Source organism: Haliotis rubra, unplaced genomic scaffold, assembly GCF_003918875.1.
Source record: "Haliotis rubra isolate DU_JTF1 unplaced genomic scaffold, ASM391887v1 Scf499, whole genome shotgun sequence".
Lineage (NCBI taxonomy): Eukaryota > Metazoa > Mollusca > Gastropoda > Lepetellida > Haliotidae > Haliotis > Haliotis rubra.
Window position 1 is genome coordinate 281,704 of NW_025767189.1, and position 24,891 is coordinate 306,594.

General features: G+C 39.1%; 1 protein-coding gene across 1 annotated transcript in view; it reads right to left on the bottom strand.

The window, feature by feature from the left end:
• Positions 1-24,891, bottom strand: part of LOC124291640 (lipoxygenase homology domain-containing protein 1-like) — a 114,270-nt gene that overhangs the window by 65,387 nt on the left and 23,992 nt on the right. The window contains 14 exon segments of the mRNA XM_046728690.1: positions 15-175; positions 971-1,204; positions 1,663-1,840; positions 2,757-2,969; positions 3,641-3,817; positions 5,375-5,478; positions 5,929-6,013; positions 6,015-6,059; positions 6,678-6,768; positions 7,460-7,538; positions 8,176-8,254; positions 8,801-8,952; positions 9,402-9,534; positions 10,587-10,673. Coding sequence (XP_046584646.1) covers positions 15-175; positions 971-1,204; positions 1,663-1,840; positions 2,757-2,969; positions 3,641-3,817; positions 5,375-5,478; positions 5,929-6,013; positions 6,015-6,059; positions 6,678-6,768; positions 7,460-7,538; positions 8,176-8,254; positions 8,801-8,952; positions 9,402-9,534; positions 10,587-10,673 — 1,818 coding nt within the window.

Sequence of the window (24,891 nt, forward strand, 5' to 3'; positions counted from 1 at the left end):
CATCAATATCCCACCTTGAACTCATCATTGCTGCCAGTCTGGAAGAGCGTTCCATTTTGGGCAGGGCCGGCGAGGATAATGGCACCAGAACAGCCCCTGTCACCATACGCAACAATTGCAACTTCACCATTTTCCAGGCTCTCCGAGGAGCTGACGATGATCTTCCAGTCCCCATCTAGTAACATTCAACACTTGTGTTTCATACACAGAAAGGAAATCTACTGATGATAAACAAACTGTGGTGCATTTTCTGCATCACTGACACTGAAAGCTGTAGTTCATGGTTTTATCATATCTATAAATAGTAGCACCAAGATGGTAACTTGTATATGTCCGGATTTGGGGCCAAATGCCTCTCGATTACATAAAGTGGATGTCAGTCTCTCCATACTTCAAACAGATACGACCCATGAAGACCGGTGTAACAGGCCAAACTTTCCCCCTGGCCAAACCCGGGTGGTTAGCAGACTCACTGACTTGGTGACATTGTATCCCAATTGTGTAGATCAATGGTCATGCTGTTGATCACTGGATTGTCTGGTCCAGACTCGATTATATACAGACTGCCGCTGTATAGCTGGAATATTGCTGAGTGCGTTGTTAAACAACAAATAAACCAACCAACCATTCAACAGATACAGAAACACAAACTATACATTTGTAATAAACTCATCATTGTTGGGTGATTCTAGAGTTATGGAATGTTGACAACTTATATGCACAAATTTCATGGCCACAGAAAACCTTCCTGTCACAGTAAAAGTATGAATTCACATGGAAGGTGTAAATATTTTGGAAATTGCAGAATTTAGTTGTCTTCAGCAAATCTGTACCTGAGAACCATTTTACTCTTGATCCTTGATCGTAAACAACATCCATGTTTCTCACCTTCTTCTCCAACCTAGGGGAATTAGGGTGAGGTGGGCTGAAGGTTACGGGGTGGCAGTAGACAACATGTAATGTTTCTCACCTTCTATCTCTGCCCTTGGAGACCTGGGACGACGTTCCCTTGAAGACCCTCTTGGGGAACGCCGGCCCCTCTCCCGTGAAGACCCTCTAGAATGGCGGCCCCTCTCCCGTGAAGACCCTCTAGAACGGCGGCCCCTTTCCCGTGAAGACCCTCTAGGGGAATGGCGGTCCCTCTCCCGTGAGGACTCTCTAGGGGTACGATGGGATGCACCACCTCTCTGTTTTGGAACACCAACTGCAACAAGGATCATAAACAGTACACACACTTTGATGTGGTGAGCACTGAAACAATTTATTTCTTGTTTCCCCTTCCTTATATGCAAATTAGAAAAAGGACAAATGGTCCTAAATAATGAACCGAATGGTTATTAACTGCTAACTATATGAAATGAAATTAATACTGGTATAATAATCAAGGTGTAATTGGTAGCCCAGTGTATGTTTTTGCTTATCAGGCCTTACATCTGGTTCTATTCCAAATATTGGCACTAGGTTAATTTTCTGTTGTGATATTGTTGCAATACTTTTAAAGTCAAACTTTTCAGCACACAAAACTATATCCATAATTTTGCTACCTGCCTTAAGCTTTATATCTGGTTTTAGCTAAGCACCACCCATTTTAGGAAATGTAGCCATCACAGCTTAAAAAAATCTTATTCTAAATAGACCTAATCAAAAACTCCAAACACTCACACTCCACAACCTCCGGGTAGAGCCAGATGTTCTGCACCCCTGTGTCGACAGTGGGGTGTATCCGACCTTGAGTGGTCAGCCCCACATACAGGCCTCGGCTTATCGCAGACTGTAGAGTTACATAGCCCTTGTCATGGTGTTTGGCCACGATGAATTGACAAAGGTCATCTTTTCTACCCTGGAATAGATGTAATATGTTAAATGAAAAAGTTCTGACATTGTCCACATAAAAACATCTGCACAATAGTCAGTGGTACTAGGATACTTCAAACTATTAAACTAACGTATTCTTGGTTAGAAGGATTGTCTCATTCTACAAAACATCCCTGCATGAAATAATGATAGAACAGTATTTGATTTCAGCCAAAGATGAACATTTTCACATTTTTCATATGCTTTTCAAGTTTTGACAATATTTCTTTACCAATCTTTCAAAATCAATCACTAAAACAACATTTGAAATTCATACTTTTAATCATCATTTCTCCAACAAGTAAAATTCTGCTTGGTTTGAAAGTGCTACTGCTTACATCCTTTGTTATAAGTTCTTAATGACATAGACTATTTGAATTTAACAAATCATACAAACAGTGCTTTAAACTGACTGTTTGAAATGTTAACGTCTGGGCTAACAAACACCCCCAAACATCCATGAAGTAACATCCATCTTCGAAGCACTTTTATTGCAACATTAAATGGTCAACTCTAGACACACTTTCTCACCCTTGTCAGCCTGTACCAAACTGGCAACAGTGTTTGTCTTTAATAGCCTAGAGGCCAGTTGCAGAAACTACAGCAGCTTTAAGACTACTCTAACTCAAATACCATATTTCCTCTTATAAGTGCCCAGGTGACTTTTATCAACAGACTTCCAGACCCAGCGTTAGAGGCCCAACCCTATTGTGCTTACTGAGTGTAATTACCGTGAATTGTTTGTGAACTGCTATACCCCAGCCGTTATTAGAGGCTCGGCGTTTATTAGAGAACAGCTGCTTATTAGAGGAAATGCGGTACTTCTACCCAGAGTAGTACTACAGTTGTACCAGTTTGATTGCTTTGTGGAACAAGTCCCTGATCAACAAATAATTACTCACACTACAGTCTATCTTGCCGTCCTTGAAGCGGAGGAAGTTTCCGGGGTAGATCATGCTCTCGAACATCCTAATACCTTCGGAGACCTTGTGGACACGGAAGTGGGCCGCTCTGTTACACTTGCCTGTCCCGAAAACTGTTTTGTCCTGGTCCACGTTGATGGCCTGGGTAGGAGAGGTGCGAAACAACACGATGCCTCGCTCACGGAACATTCCCTGCATATACATGACAGATACTCAATTGTCAGAATCCAGTTTAATATCTTTTGTTTGGGTCTTTTAGAAGAACAAGGTGAGGTGAGGTGAAATTGGGTTTAACGTCGTGATTGAGAATATTTCAAACCGAACATTATAACTTTACTATATCCATCTTTATTGTGCGATCTTATGACGACATGCATGCGTGTGTATGTGTATACCATAGCCCAGACTGAAGTTGGCTTTTAGTGCTAGCCCACTGAGATACCATGCCACAGTGAAGCATGAATACCAGTACATCCCACTCAGACACATTATACTGACTCGAGACAACCAGTCCTTGTTGTACCCATTAATGCCGGTTTGTTTTCACTGCTATTAGCCAGGCAGGGACCAACAAGTACCATATTTTAACGCTCTTTTTCTTGGTATGCACGCGTTTTTTGCGAATAGCATGATTTTACCCAAAACTTTCGTCTGAACCTGCAGGTCGGGATCGAACCCACGGCCTTCCGCTCTCCAGGCGGACGCTCTAACCACTACACCACGGAGGCAGTCCTTAGAAGAACAAGTGTTAAGGATATAGCTATGTAATATATGGCCTGTAGTAAGGTCTAAATCTGACAAATCAATGGTCCTGAAACTGATTAATCACGCTGTCAAGCAGATAGATATTTAAATCTTGATACCTTGCAGAAGACGCTGAACTTCTGATTGGGGTCGTAGTCCAGGATTCCCCGCACTTCACCAGGGCGACCATTGCTTCCGATGGTGACGAACTGTAGGGGATTCTTGAGGGCCTCGAGGATCACAGACTGGTCAGACTGGACACGCACTTTGAACTCACACAGGGACCCTCCCTTTCCCTGGAATCATGAAAAAATGAGAGATATGTACAGAGACCAAAAATGTGTGTGTGTGTGATATGATGATGATTTAAGGGGAGCGGTGGGCGAGCTGGCTGAGGTGCCAGACTGGTGATCCAGCGAGCTTGGAGTGCCGGGATCGAGCCCACCTGTGACTGGGTGTAAAAACGTTGGAGTCAATTTTGTGTGCAGACTCTTTCAGTGTTGTCACAACCCCTAGTGTACAGTACACAACCCTGTGCACTTAAAAGAACCCACGAATCCGTTGGTATATGACCAGATAGTGGCCACATGAACACGTGCAAACACCTAGTTGCGGGTACAGCAACGTGCAGTAAACTTGGACAAAGTACTGTGACTATGTGTCCCAGTCCACCCAGCTGTGAATGGGTACCCTGTTAGGATGAGAAAGCCACACTAACTTGGTGTGCCTAGTGGCTGCAAGAGTTGTATGATCCCCAGGGAGTTGAGATTGATAATACGATGTGCCGTTGAGATTGATATCCAGTGATCAAGGGAAAAAAAATACCAGCGCCTTGAGCATGCACTAGTTGCGTGGATATGTGCGCTATATAAATATCCTATAAAAAATAATAATGATTTTAAGGCGGGTTCACCCATTTTGTTCTGGGCAGGTAATCAATTTTGTACACATGTACTAAGCAATTTTACATAAAACATTAAAAAATATGCTTAGAAATTATGGGAAGTCATTCAAATTTTGTACATGATATGCAGGGGTTCTCCATCAAAATTGTACATCATAATCAAACCACCCCTAGCGATAATTTATGAACAGTCCCCAAGTGAGTGAGTGAGTTTAGTTTCACGCTACACCCAGCAATATTCCAGCTATATGGCAGCGGCCTGTAAATAATTAAGTCTGGACCAGACAATCCAGTGATGAACAGCATGAGCATCAATCTATGCAAACGGGATACTGGTGTTCCTACTCTTAGTGCATTGCCAAAATGTCTGCATGGCAAGCTTTCCCTCAACAATATCTTACAAAGTAAAAGGTTCTTTGTTTGTATGGCATATCATCATTATATGGAAGTTTTTATATCATACAGCTTGGTACTTGGGCTCATAAGGAGGTGGGCAGGGCTGTGGGGTAGCCTAGTGGTCAAAGCGTCTGCTCATCATGCTGAAGACCCAGGTTCGATTCCCCACATGGGTACAATGTGTGAAGCCCATTTCTGGTGTCTTGATATTGCTGGAATATTGCTAAAAGCGCCATAAAACCATACTTGCGCTGGCACTATGGAGGCCTCAGGTTGATATTGGGGGCTGGAGCTGATATGTGAGGCTCCAGGTTTGATGTGAGGATCTTGGGCTGACATGATGTCTGGGGCTGATATGGGATTCAGGTTGATATCAGTCTCTGGAGTTGATACTAGGGTCTTGGGCAGATATGGATGTCCGGGGTTGATACGGGCTTTGGGTTGATGATTAACATATGTGTTTGAGTATCATTATGCAGGGCTTATATCACCTGATGTGCACCAAGATGGCGGCCCCTATGTTAGATACCTGTATTCATGTAAACAAACTTACATGTCCGAGCAGACGGCCATTCTCGATGGCCAGGTGGAAGTTGGGATTGGTCTGACTGCTGAAGACGGCCACCATGTTCTTCTTCTTGAGCACACTGAACACACCTGAATAGCAGGTGAAAGGTCAGAACGTCAGGTAAACAATTCGACAGGTGATTATCAAACAACGCAAACTGAACTGAGCTCACATAGTTTAACATAAATCTCATATAAATTAACATCTGGAAGTCTTTTGAATAATCTAACATTCACTCATACAACAATTTATCACATATACTCTCAGTTTCAATTTTGTAAAATATTTTTGACAGGTTCTATGATAGAATATACACTGCCAAGGTATGCTGAGCATCGCATGTCTGAAATAAAAGAATTTGTCACCTGAAACATTTCAGTTATCAGAATCCTCTGAAATTTACCAATAGCTTACTTTAGAAAGCATGCAAACATTCCATGCACACTGACACAACAAGATCCTAAGGTGAAGTATATGGTACCTATGCTTGAACATTGTTCTATAGATGAGAATGGTGAGCAGAATGGTGGAGCACTAACCAGTTTGATCCTTAGGTTCACCAAGTCCATCCACGGTTCCGTCAAGTTTAATTCTCAGAGCTTTCCCTGTAGAGTGCGAGAAATAGCATCACCTGGTTCCGATTTTCAAACTTCCACTTCTCAAACTCCCACTGAAAATACATATATTCACACATAATAAAAGATACAAAGTCCATGCAAAGAACACCAAGTCTCTCTGAAAATACACATTCATCATAGCAAATTTTGTAGAATTTCTAGTGCAATTGTATTGGTGTAGTTTGAGGCTAAAATTCATAGCGACTATGATGAAATCGTAATGGTTGGCATCTCTGCATATACCCCTCAAGACTGGTAAATAGCTCATAATGGCCTCCAAGTTTATTCTTCATCCATCCAAATACAATAAGCATGGTCCCCTGACCAGGTCCATTATGCTGAAAGGTAGAACACAGGAAACATTCTGCTCCAGAATCCCCTGAAGATACTGATGGTGGTGATGATTCGGTAACCTCAAACCCACAATTCTTGGACTGCCACTAGTTATCCCAATAACTAGTTATCCCAAACCTAATTCTTTTAGATGACTACAGTTCATCTGTGATGGATCATGGGTAAAACACTGATTTCCAATTGTAGATGTTCCTTAATTTGTTTGAACGGTATATTCATGAAAATCACTGACTGAAAACACTTTATTGGTTCAGGAAGTATACTACACATGTGTGGTCCATATAGCTCTAAATTTGCTTCACCAACAAATGACATACGTTTCTCTTTTCCAGGATGTCGTCCGTGTAATCATTCTGCACTCGCAGCTCACGAACAATCTTCCCATCATCCTCTCCTTCATCCAGCCACCTGAAGACACACGGAAAACATATGACTGTTTACATGAGCTGTTAACAAATCATTTGGCAATAAAAACATATAACCTGCTCCCTTGATACTCAGTAGATGTCTCTTACCAAGAATATTTATTACAACATATAGTTAACATTATAATATTTTACAGATTTAAACATAATGCAGCACAGAGAGGTTCTGTGGTCCTGGCACAGTCAGGCTGGGAAGCCTCATCATCAGCTCAGATACCCTTGCCCTCTCTAAGCACAACCCAGACAGTGAATGCGACTTCTTTCAGGAAGCAAGAACTTTCTGGAGTGAGTGAGTGAGTTTGGTTTTACGCCGCTTTTAGCAATATTCCAGTAATATCACGGCGGGAGACACCAGAAATGAGCTTCACACATTGTACCCATGTGGGGAATCGAACCCGGGTCTTTGGCGTGACGAGCAAACGCTTTAACCATCAGGCTACCCCACTGCCCCAGAACTTTCTGGAGAATATGGAGACTCCCCAACACTGAAGCCTTCTCCACTAGCCAGTGTGTCAGAAGGTCTGTGCTCCTGGTAAAGAATCAGGGAACACTTCTGATGTCTGGAGTTACCATTAACCAAGGGAACAATATGGAGCTTGATGACAGTGTACTTGGCGAATATTATTATCATTATTAATATTATTATTAACACCTTCACAGTGTAGCACACTTACTTGTTACAATGGAAGGTGAAGATCTGTTGTTTTGAAGTAGGGTCTTTGATGACAAGACGTTCAAGGAACCAACCAGACCCTGAAACAGTGGATCATACCATTGTTGTTCATGTATATAAAACCAAGAGATATCATACCATTGTCATACATGCATATAACACAATGTGATATCATACCATTGTCATACATGTATATAACACTGTGTGATATCATACCATTGTCATACATGTATATAACACTGGGTGATATACCATTGTCATACATGTATAGAACACCAGGTGATATACAATTGTCATACATGTATATAACACCCGGTGATATCATACCATTATCATACATGTATATAACACTGGGTGATATCATATCATTGTCATACATGTATAGAACACCAGGTGATATCATACAATTGTCATACATGTATATAAAACCAGGAGATATCATACTATTGTTGTTCATGTATATTAAATCAGGTGATATACCATTGTCATACATGTATACAACACCAGGTGATATCATACCATTGTCATACATGTATACTACACTGGGTGATATCATATCATTGTCATACATGTATAATGGACAACCAATTCATACCAAGAGTCATCTTGAGATTAGCTTAATACATATTAAAGAAATAAAATACAAAACAATAGGAGAGAGATTCATAAAAAATACAATCGTTTTAATCCAGTAAAGATTTTTCAACTAAAACTAACCTGGTCCAGTAGCATCATGGCCGACAATGACCCGCTTTAAGTGCCCGAGGGATACCGCTTCCACTTCGAAAGAATCCGTCTACAATACACAACAAACACTCTTTCACATGCAGTCCAATATTGTGTCCATGTGAAATATCATGTACATATTCATGCAAGCTGAGACTGTAAACTTTAACAGACACCACAGGCATTTTGGAGTTTGGTCTGGGAAAACCCTCCTTCCCCTTGTAGAATTGGAACCAGTTGAAAAACTGTGCCTCTTGAAACGACCTTCACCTTGTACTCACTAGCCCACGTAGCACCACTTAAGAACCCAAACGAACCTTTGTCTTGTAGAACCAGTAATACACCTGAGCCTCTGGAAACCAAACGTCACCTTTCAGAACTCACTTGTAAAATGTTGAACACCTGTGCCTCATGAAACAAACCTTCACCTTGTAGAACTCACCTGTAAAACATTGAACACCTGTACCTCATGAAACCAACCTTCACCTTGTAAATCTCTCCTGTAAAATGTTCAGCACCTGTACCTCATGAAACCAACCTTCACCTTGTAAAACTCACCTGTAAAACACTGAACACCTGTACCTCATGAAACCAACCCTCCCTTTGCAGCACCCACCTGCCCTTTATTGAAACTCCTCTGCCTGTTCTCAGTGTACAGCTGACGAACCCCTGTGTCTCCTCGATCTCCATATATGGTCAGGTATACATTTGCATCTGTGCCAGCGTTCCACAAGTTCCCTGTAGTTACGTCCACCTCATACTTGAGCACTGCAGACAATACACCAGATCAACAGGTGACAATTCCATTAATGCAAGTGTGAAAGTAAGCTGAGCTAAAACCATAAACATACAAGCTACACAATGTGATACATGACTGATATAATTTCTGCAGTTGCAGAATGACAGATAGAGTGTTTCTTTGCTTAAACAGCAACTATATCATATTTACGTCAATTCAGCTTATGCTGTACTTTAGCATCTTAATCTTTTTGCCAAGTCAGCAGAACTTGTGCATGATAGTTAGCACTATCAACCATATTTTAATCAAATCAGCGGTATTTAATGCTTAGTCAGCATTATCAATGCTATATCACTTCAATATAAATATGCTTAGCATGGAACAGGTGTTAAGTTACAGCCTTGACCTATGCCATCTGAATGCCATGACAACCTAGACGTGCCAGGTGCCAGGTAAGTCTCCCCTGGACTCAGCTTACATGGAAGATGTGGGTCCCCTGGACGTGTGACTGGCAGCTCCCTGCACGTCTCGTGGTCATCCTCATCCCTGGCCAACCACTTCTTGCACGGAAACACAAGTTCCTCCCCTGTATCGATGTCCTTCATGCGCACCTACGCAGGCAGAACACACATCAAATCAACTTGAACTATTAATCACAAGAAAGTGGTGGAGTGAACTGTGTGCTGAAGTCTGTAATGTTATAGAAACACTGTTCCCTATGAAGCAGTTTAGTCTGGATTGGTCAGACCTGTGGACAACAGTGTCCACTAGGCAAGAACAAAGACAGTGCATGATAAACTGGCTGCTGCAGAGAGGGTGTCTCTCCTGGTAGTAACAAGGGACTGGTCAATGAGGAGTACTTGTGAAGATCCGGGTTAGAATTGATCTTCAGTAACCCATGCTTGTTGTAAGAGGTGACTAATGGGATCGGGTGGTCAGACTCGCTGACTTGGTTGACCCATGTCATCGGTTCCCAAATGCACAGATCGATGCTCATGCTATTGATCCCTGGATTATGTGGTCCAGACTCGATTATTTACAGACCGCCGCCATATAGCTGGAATATTGCTGAGTGTGGCGTAAAACTTAACTCACATACACACACTAATCAATGACAAGTACTAACCAATGCCAAGTACTAGCCAATGACAAGTACTAACCAATGACAAATACTAACCAATGCCAAGTACTAGCCAATGACAAATACTAACCATTGACAAGTACTAACCAATGACAAGTACTAACCAATGACAAGTACTAATCAGTGACAAGTACTGATCTCTGATAATAATAATACTGGACATTTATAATGTACTTGTATCTACATACTGGAACATGCTCAAGGCACTTTAACAAAATCAGGGGATTGTATACAAAATATATACAACCGGAATAACTGTTAATCTGTTTTTAAAAAAATCTAGGAATGTTATTCAACACACAGACTATAACATTTCAGTAGGTATTTGTCTGAAAGTGGTAGTTCATTAATCATTGGAACCAAACCCCAACAACAAAAACTGTTCATTTAGCCTTTGAGTCAAAGAGACAGGTACTTTAGTTATTCATTATATAACATTTTCTATAAAATGCTGGCAAACTGTGACAAGATACAGATCGTTTGACTGCAGCAGTTAAACATGGGCAATGTTTGAAGACTCACTTCATCACAAAACCAGCCTGGGTGGCTCCCAGTGTTGTCGTGGGCGATACGTATCTTGTAGATCTCTCCGATGCTTCCTACGCTGATCTGAAACACATGAAATATTCACTCACTTTCATTTCAAGAGAGAAATGATTTTATAATGTTGTCACTGATCCATCACAAACCAGTAAATCCCACCTAAGTTCAAGGACACTTAGTCTGCCTAAGTGTTGAGTTTCACATGAAACAAACATTCGGACTTGTTCTCATTGAGATTTGCCATTTAAAATTAATTAATTAATACTAAAACATACAGGCCTCAGAACTCACTCGGCTGGGATAGAATATCTGATAGTTGTTGACCACAAATGATATCATATAATCATCAGCGAAGTATTTCTCTTATCGTTTTGAATTTTTTTAAAATTAATGATGCTGAAAAGATAATCAGGGATTCATCATAGAAACTGCTTTAACTATGTCAGGTTTATCACTGCACCTCAGCTTAACATGGGTGAGTGAGTGAGTGAGTTTGGTTTTATGCTGCTTTTAGCAATATTCCAGCAATATCACGGCTGGGGACACCAGAAATGGGTTTCACACATTGTACCCATGAGAAGTGAGTGAACTTCTCATCAGGTTGATGTGGGAGGAAGGCCTGAAGTGATGCCGGTCTCATTATGTAACGCTTAACACTTTGGTGAAACCCACTAGCATGGGTATGGGGATACACAGAGACATAACCTGGAGAATATGGGATTCAACCCACATCTTCAGGGTTTCAACATTTTTGTGAAAAAAAATCCAAGATATTTTTAAGACAAATATTGCTTCTTCCAGACACAACAACATATCTCCAAGGATATTATTATGATAAGGGTCTTGGGCCCAAGTGAGGTTTCCCGGTGATACCCCTTATCTAACTGGCGTGCTGGTCTGCTGGGGGGAATTAACTCAGCATAGAGTCCGAAGTGACAAGAAGCTAATCACAATTTTATTTACAAGATCAGAATAACATGGGTGAGGGCTAGAGATGACCTGTGTTGGGAGTCTAAACCCTACTGTCTAAATAATTCTTCTTCTTTTCAGTTATATGCTTTGGAGGTCGCCTTCGCCTGCTGGCATTTCGGCAGACCTATCCCGCCTTGGGATGCGTGGGGTCACACCCAAAATAATTGGAACTGGTGACTATTTATCTAAAATTGAAACAATACAGAGATTATGATTCGTTGACTGATACAAAAATGGGTGTAACCTACATTAACCAATGAAATACAGAATATACAAGATGGGGTGTGTCCTACAAACACAACTTCTATGACCAGACCGGGGGGAGTACTCTTAATCCTGTTAATCCTATTTCAACTGGCACTAATCTCGTTGGTACTTTTACAGGATGTTTGGATGCTTAACCCTGGGCTAGATCTTAACGACATGTTTACTTTATCAAAACAGGCTAGGATTTTATCTTGAGCATCTGTGAAATTGTGCAGCCGTAATTTACACCTTTTTTTAATAGTATGTCTGTGAGATGAGTTTTACTACTTTTGACAGGAGTCTTTCTCTAAGCTGTTACTGATGCATGATGAAACTAATATTCTATATTTATATTTTCCTGATATCTGAATCCTAATATATTGCCTGTAGTGGTTATAATTAATAATGAATTTTCATATGAATTATTATTCCATGATAATATGTTGACACCCTTAAACATATATTACTGTGTCTAAAATAAAATATCTTATATACAGCCTCCCATCTCCCATTACAGCTCTCCATTCATACCGATTTATAAGATGACATAATAAAAATAAAACATCAAGTGCAGCAAAAAATATAAAAACAAGATTATTCCATGATTTTATTTTTCAAATTCCCTGATATTTCAAAGACTGGAATATGGAATGTGAAATTTCAAGGTTTTCCTGGTATTGTGGGAACCCTGCAGCTTCTATGCATGTCTTAAGGGTCATTATTATTAGTGCAGTAGGGCATCCAAAACATCTTACACTAGCACTAAGAATAACTTACATACATCAAGGGCTGCGTAAATGCAGCAGCAATACTGAATATAGATTTGTGCCCAACTCTGTTCAGAAGAGGCATTTTGGCTGGTGATTTTGTGCACAATAATCATCTGCTATTACCTGTGAGTTAAATTTGTTTCCAGACATTGAGAGGTATTGAACCAACTTAGTTCAAATGTGAAGGCCTTGGAAAATTATCCAATCATAGATACAAAGCAATTATACACCTCTCTCTCCTGCTATTTGCTGTCAAATGATCTACGAGGAACGCCTTTTATGGATAGACAACTTTTTTATTGTGGTGGATGCGACATTTCGGTGTTGATCCTAACACCGTTATCAAGCAATTGATACACAACATATTCACAAGGAGAAATATATACATGACGGGTATTTAAGTTTATACAATTGAAGAGGTCTGTTGTACATACAAACAGATGTGGACGGTCATAGACTCTTTTGGACATTTAGCTGTAGATTGTACACTGTTATCAAGACAAGTGATCACTCATTGGTTGGATAGCAAGTCGCAAATGTCAAGGTTATAGATATCACAGTGAAGATGTCATGAGTGTAAATGTCCTGGGGGTAGATATCAGTGCTGGATATTGCCCTGATTCTCATATCGTGATATACTGCAATAATTTAAGTGAGTGAGTGAATTTGGTTTTAAGCTGCTTTAAGCAATATTCCAGCAATATCATGGCGGGGGACACCAGAAATGGGTTTCACACATTGTACTATGTGGGGAATCGAACCTTGGTCTTTGGCATGACGAGCGGACGCTTTAACCACGAGGCTACCCCACCGCCCCTCAATAATTTAAAAGAGATATTGCGCTACATATTGAGACATATTGACTGGATGGTTTCTGCCCAACTGTGTATGTCATAAATTCATAATAGCTCTCTGTGTACGACATCATCTTCTGCGGATGACCCAATATATTACAGAATCTGAACTATATCCCGATATTTGTGGAAAGATGTCATGCCAACATGTAATGAGGTAGATGTCATGGGTGTTGATGTCATGGTGGTAGATACCATGGATATTGAGGTCATTGGAGAAGATGTCATGAGGACAGATGTTATGGGTAGATATCATTGGGGAAGATGTCATGAGGACAGATGTTATGGGTAGATATCATTGGGGAAGATGTCATGAGGACAGATGTTATGGGTAGATATCATTGGGGAAGATGTCATGAGGACAGATGTTATAGGTAGATATCATGGGGGAAGATGTCATGAGGACAGATGTTATGGGTAGATATCATTGGTGTAAATGTCATGCAGTAAATAAATGTACAACAAAATAAAGGTACATAAAGGAAAGATGTCATGCCAACATGTAATGAAGTAGATGTCATGGGTGTTGATGTCATGGTGGTAGATACCATGGATATTGAGGTCATTGGAGAAGATGTCATGAGGACAGATGTTATGGGTAGATATCATTGGGGAAGATGTCATGAGGACAGATGTTATGGGTAGATATCATTGGGGAAGATGTCATGAGGACAGATGTTATGGGTAGATATCATTGGGGAAGATGTCATGAGGACAGATGTTATGGGTAGATATCATTGGGGAAGATGTCATGAGGACAGATGTTATGGGTAGATATCATTGGGGAAGATGTCATGAGGACAGATGTTATGGGTAGATATCATGGGGGAAGATGTCATGAGGACAGATGTTATGGGTAGATATCATTGGTGTAAATGTCATGCAGTAAATAAATGTACAACAAAATAAAGGTACAGTCTGACTTTGGACACACCTCTTAATGATAAGCAAACATACAGACTGCGGTAACATATTTTCCTTTTCTTAATAAAGACTCTCTAACAATGATCGATGGTCAATATTCAACTTTGGAAACCTTCATACATTCAGAAACTATGAAGTTCATCCTCTATTTTGCTTTATAATCCTATACATGTTTTAAGGAAATTTTATGCAGCTTCGGCAATGCCACAAATTCCGATAAAAAACCACACAAAATATTACTTCAGCTTATTTACATCATTAGATACAGCCTCCTATCTGCAACTTTATCTGCATGGACCTGAGATAAGGCTTTAAAATCAAATCTTTACTCTGATTATATAATATTTATCACAGCCTTTGTAAGTATCTCAGTGTTTGGGTGACTTGACATTGTTACTGAACCAATCAATAGTTGAAAAGAAGAAACGTCTGAGCTCATGGAAATGTAATACTCTCCCGTCAACTAGCAACATTCCTGTGTCTACAATTACACAAGATGATATGATTGTCTTTAAATCAGCTTAGGAACCATTTGAACAGCATTTCTGTTATATATACATGAAATACCATATGTCAATTTGATTTGGAAGGAGAATATAGACCAAGGGAAGACTGAATTTAATATTTACCTGTTTGGTGAACATCTAATTCATGACTATTGTGCTGAGACCCTAAGATCATAATTGGGATACTCTGGGACTCGAACCCACAGTTAGCAGATCATGGTATGAAGAAGGGGCATAACTCTGCATAGCAAATTCCAGCACTGTCATCAAGAAATAGGAATACTCTGTATTTTGTTCTTATCTGATGTCGAATAATTTCATCATCTTGAAAATCACTGAAACCTAACCAGTGTAAACTGGTATTTAAACCAACATTCACTGGAGTTCAACACATCTGAGAGAGGCAACAGAATGAATCCTGTTCTCAAGTGGAATGACTGACTGAGTTTAGTTTTACGCCGCTTTTAGCAATATTCCAGCAATATCACGGTGGGGGACACCAGAAATGGGCTTCACACATTGTGCCCATGTGGGGAATCGAACCCGGGTCTTCGGCGTGACGAGCCAACGCTTTAGCCACTAGGCTACCCCACCGCCCCCAAGTGGAATGAAAAAAGCTCAAGGGAACAAATACATCATACACAAAAAAACATGGATCTGTGTCCTTGAATTATATCCAAATAACATTGCAGTCATACAGATGACTCCATTCTAATTATTGACTTCAACGAAAATCGCAATCGGTCCTGAAAACACATTCATTACCAAGAAAGAAAATGTTGTATTGGGGTAATAAAATATATTTTTCTTGGTAGAAATATAGCAAAATCAGTTGATCAACCTTCTCATAAACAATGAAACACTCCTAGTAAAGCTTGGATATCATGTTACCACACTGAATTATGGGGACATTAAAGCAGCTCTCTATTGTGAGTTTGTTAAAGGTGTATATCTATAGAAGCCTTGTGATACGTTCCCTCCATGGAGACAGGAATACCACACAGGCACACATGTAGAAACTGACGGCCACTGAAACTTGACACTCAGTAGAGATGTCTGTCAACTTCTTATATAGTCTTATACCACACAAATTAATTTAAAGACCACGTGATTCCTTCATATGTTGTCTTATTAACCGAAGGTTGAGACAAATGTTTAATGAAATACACTGCATACCATGTTAGCTGAAGTGTCAACGAAGGCGATCAGAAATGACACAATTAGAATTGTAGTTTAACGTTACATACACGAGTGTATTTCATTCGCCAGGGAAGTGTTAGAACTGTGCGAATGAATTGTAAATGGTGCCAATAACCCATTTAGCGAAAAAATGCTAAATGTCATTAATCTGTTCTATAGTGTTGACTTGGTACTGGTTGTTAACAGACTGTCATGACAAATTATTTGTAGTAATTTGAAGGAAACAGGTGGCCGTTATATGTTGTTTCGAGTTGTTCATATTGCACTTTGTTAATTTACCAATACCTGATTAATAATATGATTGCGCTAACCTTATTACATTATTTCATTTAATACATGAACTGTCAAAAAGAGTATTGGTGGTAAGATCTGTCAAAGTGAGCCAGGCTTATAACAAACAGTTTTTTTTTATCCCAGTCACTTGCTGTATGTTGTAGTGTTGGGAATTGGTTGAAATCTCACAATTGATGATTGCTTCATTACCAACAAACAATCATCGAAAAAAATTGGTTAGCGTCATTTTTCAGATTTTCCTATCCAGGTTATTATTGCAGATATGTATAACATGATGCAACTTGCTACTTTAAAGTGATGACTTATATATCATCAACATAAACTTTCTGGAGTCTTCAAGAAATATTCTGTCATGGCTTTTCAGTTAGTGAAGTCAGTTTTCTATGAATTAAACACGTTTTCAGGCACTGACAACTTCAACGATATGTTCCATTGTCAAGTATTTCAAAGACTAAAAAAGTAGTTCAAAAATTGTTTATGTTCGATTATGGGAAAATGTGATCGATTGCTTGGTTGTTTGGTCACTGCGACCAATTTTCGATTATTTCAATTAATCGGAACACCACTAGTATGTTGCAGTTGAAATTAGTACAACAAACTATGACAATAATGAACTAAAATTTGTGGATCCTTTGAGTGTTTATAAACATAGTTTACTGTATTAGTCAAATCTACAAATACCAAAATTAAAGCCAATCTGTGAAGCATATAAAGAGGTTTGTTATCGCTGAATTATATACATTTCATGTTTTTAACCAAGGCGACATCATTTGAATTACCAACAAATGCCTTCAAGGAGTTCAACTATTATACAACATGTATGCAGGCAAATAGTAGTTTGTTTGGCGTCTTTATTAACGAGTGCTTTACCAATGCTAAAGTGTAGTCTTGTTCCTAGTTTACTAACCTACAACTATTCCAATTCAAAAGCAGCCATGAATAGTCACCACGAATAATTCCAGCCCCTAACATAGAATGGCAACTACACACTGTGATATGAACACTGGTATCACTAGGCAAGGTGCAAGTCAAATGGATGTATTAATCCAGCCACAAAAGGGAGAGATCCTTTAGTGGTGTAGACTGTTTGGTGACGACTCTCAAAGACCAGCACATTGATCACTGAACACGACCGTATGGAGTTGTCAAAAGCAGTGGCTTAATGGGAGTGCCCGGACACCATAGATCTCCACATAAACACCCTGTGCTTTCACCAAACACTGGCCACATAGCATGTACTGTGTGTAGACACAAAGTTGCCAATGGAGACACATGTACTGGTTCCTGATAAACAGGCAATAACAAAATGTTGCTCATTGTGAAAGTTAAATTTCTTTCCAAGCTGCTGTTTCCTCTAATGCTAGTATCTGTACAACAGACTTGGTGTCAGGTAAATGATGTAAATGATGAAAATTTTGTGGAGGTCAACTCCAGTAATATGGGCTTTTCGGAGTATATTCCTATTCATTAATTAAGAGGTTATGTTCCCAAATCAAGCGTTTACTTTGGATAATTCATGGAATATTCAACATCAGATAAGAACAAAATACAGAGTATTCCTATTTTTTAATTAAGAGGATATGTTCCCAAATCAAAGCGTTTACTTTGGATAATTCATGGAATATTCAACATCAGATAAGAACAAAATACAGAGTATTCCTATTTTTTAATTAAGAGGATATGTTCCCAAATCAAGCGTTTACTTTGGATAATTCATGGAATATTCAACATCAGATAAGAACAAAATACAGAGTATTCCTATTTTTTAATTAAGAGGATACGTTCCCAAATCAAGCGTTTACTTTGGATAATTCATGGAATATTCAACATCAGATAAGAACAAAATACAGAGTATTCCTATTTTTTAATTAAGTGGATGATATGTTCCCAAATCAAGCGTTTACTTTGGATAATTCATGGAAATTATTCAACATCAGATAAGAACAAAATACAGAGTATTCCTATTTTTAAATTAGTGGATGATATGTTCCCAAATCAAGCGTTTACTTTGGATAATTCATGGAAATTATTCAACATCAGATAAGAACAAAATACAGAGTATTCCTATTTTTAAATTAGTGGATGATATGTTCCCAAATCAAGCGTTTACTTTGGAGAATTCATGGAAATTATTCAACATCAGATAAGAACAAAATACAGAGTATTCCTATTTTTTCACTATTTTTAGTGAAACCATAGTAATGTCAATCCTTCAAATAACTGCCTGGAAATAATTGCGTCTTGAATCCTAATTCCTGAAGTTTAATGGCACACTGTTCTAATTCTATCAAAATGAGCAGTTTTCAGCCATATCATATAATATACATCACAAGAATGAGAGTGGATCCTATGCAAGAAGATGGCCCCCAGTGACGTACGCTGCTCAGATGAGGCGACTGAAGGATTTTGGTGGTGAGGTAACTTGGGTGATGCGTATGAGTGTTCTCATATCAGTTGTGAAGAATGATGATCATGAAAGATATGTTATATTTGGGATTACACTTTCTCAGTAAAGTACCGATTCTAGAACTTTATTAGGTGCCTGACTCTGAGGGTGTGGGTTCGAATCCTCGATGGGGCTCAAACACACACACACACCAAAAAAAAAAAAAAAACAGAAAAAAAAAGAAAAAAGAAAAAAAAAAAAAGTACTAGAATCGGTCTTTTACTGAGAAAGTATAATCCCAAATATAACATATCTTTCATTTGACCACTTTCCAAACTGGCATTGTGTATTTCAGATGATCATGAAGTCTAAAACTGAACTGTTTGGTCCAACTAATCACAGGCTATGGCCATGTACTGGTATTAGGAAAACTGATGCGTGTGGTGTTTCATACAAACAAATTCAGAATAAACCTATCTACTGACATAAGACTATCAAATGAGTTTCAGAAACCTAGACAACCACACCATCTAACTGTCAAGAATTTCTAAAAATATTGCTTTGAACTTTTTTTAAAGGTCACATGCAACCAAAAAATCAAACATAATTAAAACACAATTATCACTTATGCATGACATATAATATACTTTGCTGATTATGAAAAAACATATAAACAAAATTATAAGCGTACAATCGCAAATCAAAAGTGCAATATTGTGTACTTGGGTTTACTTTACTACTCAAGTGTAACGGCTGGTTCATTTGCAGATGCCCTCACGGCTCATTGTGTGTGGATATATAGAGATGTTGGGTTTTGTAAATATATGCTCATTTTTGGTGTATAACATTTTGCAATCAACAGACATCATAACATGTCATGTGTACAAGTATCACACCTGCCTATCTGTGTAATTACATAATGTGACAGAGACCGAACTCGGGCCATAAATCAATGCGTTTTGTTTATGGTGTATAGCCTGATAGGTGTTAAGTTCAAATTGCATGTGGTCAGTGATCGAAGTTGTGTATTGAATATTGTCATTAGCAGACAGTCACCCTGGCAGGCAGACACATAGATGTCAATAAAACAGACATTGAGTTTTGTCTGTGACAACGACATATCTATATCACAGTTAGAAATTCTGTCAACGCTAAATAATGACATTGCTTTTAAGTATCGAATTGAGAAAGTGACTCGGTAAGAAGAACGTATGGTGAAATAGACAAATGAAATTATATAAACAGTTAAATCGGTAATCTACTGTCATAACATATAAAAAGCACGCGCCTGTGAAATATCAACAAAACATTAGAAAAATAGCTCACACCAAAGCCTTCACCAAGTATTCACTGGACAACCCGCTTCCAAGCTGCGCGAACCTATTTAACTGCACATGTGCTATGAGCGCAGCGCAGCCCAGCTGTTGAAACCCCTTTTCCCCCAAACGCTGGGGGAAAATTAGTAAATAGTTTGAACTCCGATTTTGCGTGGGTTTTTTCATCACATTATTTTTCAACTTTATAAGTTGAATTTGCATTTTTGATGATTTGTTTCGGTAAGTCCATACCAAAAGTATCAGAATCTGCAAAGTTGTGTTTTACGTTGCATGTAACCTTTAAACATATACAGTCATCTCTCGCAATAGCGCTCTTCACGATACCGCAGATTTGGTTAAACCGCGGGGTAATCCGTGGCTCCCATAAAAACAGTGGCTGTGCGATCACACATCTTCACGCCATCGAAAATAGCACATCAACAAATCCAGATTGCAATGAATGGTGTTCATCGTACATATCCATGTTTTTTTTTCAGATGCTTAACAAAACATCCAGGGTTTTCTTGAATATTCAGACGAACAGTGGAACATTGTAATAACTTATAAAAGACAAATATTTGTACCAGTGATTCATCACACAACCAACTTTTTGGGTGAAAATTAAGATCACAAAACTTTTATCTCCAAACATCACCAAATGTAACATAACGAAATGCTGGCACACATTATGTTCAGAAAGGCTGCAGCACACTGTCAGTGACAAGTAGCTAGATGTCTAAAGGAATATTGTATATTCATTTCAACAGTTCAAATCTGAACTTGTTTTTCTGAGAACTGATGACAGAATGGGTTCATGTTTATCCAGTCTCCTCTGATGGCCCTCTATTCATTGTAGACATTTAGAATATGGCAATGTTAAATTCCTAATGCCGAATACAGTGAGTGAGTGAGGGAGTATGGTTCAACGCCGCTTTTAGCAATATTGCAGCAATATCACGGTGGCAGTCACCAGAAACGGGCTGCACATATTGTACTCATGTGGGGAATTGAACCCCGGTTGTAGAGCTACAACATTCGTAAGCCTCTGATAAACTGCAGAGTTATGGCCGGTTGTTACGTTATGAACCTGTTCTGTATCGGGACGCTGAAAACACATTCAGTATATAAACATATACATCAAATTTATTAATCTCACGTAAAATAATCATTTACACTGTCAGAAAAAGTGCCGCATATCAGGCATGAAGTAATAGTATAATGTTTTATCTTAATGTTCCGTCAACACGAGCCAAGGGCACATTATACCTCCACAGATATGTTAACACAATCGCGATCTCACACACCTGATCCAATCAGCCTTGAAGCAATGCACTATGAGAAATAATCACCTAATCTCACCTCAGGGAAATCTACACCAGCTGTGAATATCAGCATTTAAAAGTGAACAAAACGAGAAATAGAGTGACTTTTTTTTAATGCTTTGTTTACGATTCCATATGAATCTTGCTGTTGGGACTATATATGAAAGATGGTTCAACCTGGAGACAATGTATTCTAATGTACTGAGTGACATATGCAAATTTTTATGGTGAGAAAATATAGCTTCATTGTACGCATTGTTGGTGTCGAGCCAGGTGTTTGTATACACCACCCTAGCAACCATCAACCTCTTTCACACTGTCTCAGTGCTTGAAACTAAATGGGTTGCTATAACGTTTCAATCTAATATATTCCTGGTATCTTTGCATTTTTCATGTTTGTTTGTTATTTAACATGAAACTCAGTAGTTTTTGAAGTAAATGATGGCTGCAAATTGTAAATATTTGAGTCTGGACTAGACAATCAAGTGATTGACATTGTGAGCTACAGTTCAAGTGGTCAGCGTACAAGGGCATTCGCTATAAATCTGAACTTTTAATGTACCCCAGGGTCTGATCCTGGTTTACAAAGTTCATGTTTATAGGTTTGTCAACACCAAAACCATCCTTGTGGGATTCACCGAAGAGCTAAACATGTAATGAGTGAGTGAGTTTAGTTTTACGCCATACTCAGCAATATTCCAGCTATATGGTGGCGGTCTGTAAATAATCGAGTCTGGACCAGACAATCCAGTGATCAACAGCATGAGCATCAATCTGCGCAATTGGGATATGATGACATGTGTCAACCAAGTCAGCAAGCCTCAGGCGGCCCGACCACCCAATCCTGTTACAACAAGCATGGGTTACTGAAGATCAATTCTAACCCGGATCTCAACATGCTTAACATGTAAGAATCAATGACTTGATATTTTCCGCCCACATCAAGTTCACAAGCCGTGATATATATATATATATATGAATATGTTTAAAGCAATATTAACCCAACTCACTCACTCAATAGTAAATTCAGTTTGTAAATGCTGAAGGTGAGGGTATTACAGACTTGAACATCTTTGAAACCAACAAGCACACATATAAAGAAGGGAATTTGACATTCCTAACAGTGAACAGTGGATCCTTATATGACAAAGGGACACTACTCCAGATAGCAAATTGTTGTCATTAGAGATTTAGTGTTTGTGGATTTCAATTTGTGATAAAACTAGAAAAGGTAAGATAATCTGCTGATCATGGATTTATTGCTACTTTGAACTCTTTTACTCCAGAGAGTATTCTGTGATAATTAATCATATATAAAGTAGTGATATGTACTTGGAGCTACAATGTGGTGATAAAGTATTGCATCCTGATAGAAGGTCCCTGCCACTCCCTGTAACAATCTCCTGCCGCTCCCTGTAATCTCCCTGAACTCAGTGTAACAATCTCCCTGCCTCCCTGTGTAACATTCTCCCTGAAACTCAGTGTAACAATCTCCCTGCCGCTCCCTGTAACAATCTCCCTGAATCTCAGTGTAACAATCTCCCTGCCACTCCCTGCAGCACTCTGCCACTGTGTAACATTCTCCCTGAAACTCAGTGCAACAATCTCCCTGCCACTCCCTGTAACAATCTCCCTGAAACTCAGTGTAACAATCTCCCTGAAACTCAGTGTAACAATCTCCCTGAAACTCAGTGTAACAATCTCTCTGAAACTCAGTGTAACAATCTCCCTGAAACTCTGTGTAACAATCATCTGAAACTTGGTGTAACAATCTCTCTGAAACTCAGTGTAACAATCTCCCTGAAACTCTGTGTAACAATCATCTGAAACTTGGTGTAACAATCTCCCTGAAACTCAGTGTAACAATCTCCCTGAAACTCAGTGTAACAATCTCCCTGCCACTTACTATAACGGTTTCTGCACTCTTCTCAAATGTATCATAAAACTATCTCTCTCTATTGCCATTACATAGTTACATGGCATGCTTGAGAAGGAAAGGCCAAATAACAAATCTCCATGGCAACCGTTATTGACAACAGCAATACACTGCTATTGATTGTCCTTGAGAAAGTAACAACAGTGCTTAGAAATTGACCTACAGTGTTCCACAAGCAGAAATGCCAAGATACTGGAGATAAATTGTCAGTAAATTATCGTGTTCCGTCAATATCCAGTTGACACATGTCAAGCTCACAAAATGACATTTCCAAACCATTAATGGTCTTATTGGAGAGTATCAATTTCTTTCCTTTTCCTGACTCTAGAAATCTGAGAAATTATGTTTGTGATAGAAATGTTTCAAATAACACAACAATATTTTCCAACCAAACTGCAAGATGAGGTGAAGGTGAGGTGAAATGGGGTTTAATGTCGCACTTAAGAATATTTCGGTCATATGACGACGTGCATGTGTGTGTATGTTTAGCTGCTTGTACTAGCCCAGACTTAAACTGGTTTTATAGTGCTAGCTCACTGAGATACCATGCCGCAGTTAAGCATGAATACCCCACTCAGACTCATTATACTGACTCCGAGCCGACCAGTCCTTGTTGTACCCACTAATGCCGAGCGCCAGGCAGGGAGCAACAAGTACCATATTTTAACGTCTTTTGGTATGACTCGGCCGGGGACTGAACCCGCGACCTTCCACTCTCCGGGTGGACACTCTAACCCCTACACCACGGAGGCGGTCTGAAACTGCAAGAGTACATAGTAGTGCTCTTGTACTAATTAAACAGTGACAGAGCACACTGCCACTACTGAAAATTATTCATATCATCTACTATGTGGCATAAACATGTATGCATTGTAAACAGTTTTATAAAATATCTCTATAATTAGTCTTCATAGCTTCACTGACAACAAATTTTGAATTTACATATGAAGAAAAAAAATCCATATCCTTTAACTTAAAAATGTGCTATTTCCAGAAACAAATTTGAGCAATTAAATCCTGTATATTAAACCTGTGTGCACTTGCCATGAAAATCAATATTACAGCAAACAACACCCACACTATCGTCCCAGGACTATAAGGACAGAAAACAGCCATGAGAACACATCATAGCCTGTCTCAATAACCAAGCTTTGAGCTAACCACAAATTTATTTTCGTTGGTGACAAGACATTTAAAAATAAAATATGATTGTTTTTTCCCCATTTTCACAAGATATTAAACAAGTACTTTTTCATAATCTCAGGCAAAAAGTATTTTTATCAGGTTTGCTTGAGATGATTTCTGGAATACTTATAATATTTTCTGGTTTACTGCTCTCTGGGGTAAGAATTATTCCCAAGATAGTTTCCTGCATTCAATCTCCAATTCATTTAACACAGAGGTACAGATAAACCAGGTACAGAGGTACAGGTAAACCAAGTACAGAGGTATGTAAACCAAGTACAGGGGTACAGATAAACCAAGTACAGGGGTACAGATAAACCAAGTACAGAGGTACAGATAAACCAAGTACAGAGGTACAGATAAACCAAGTACA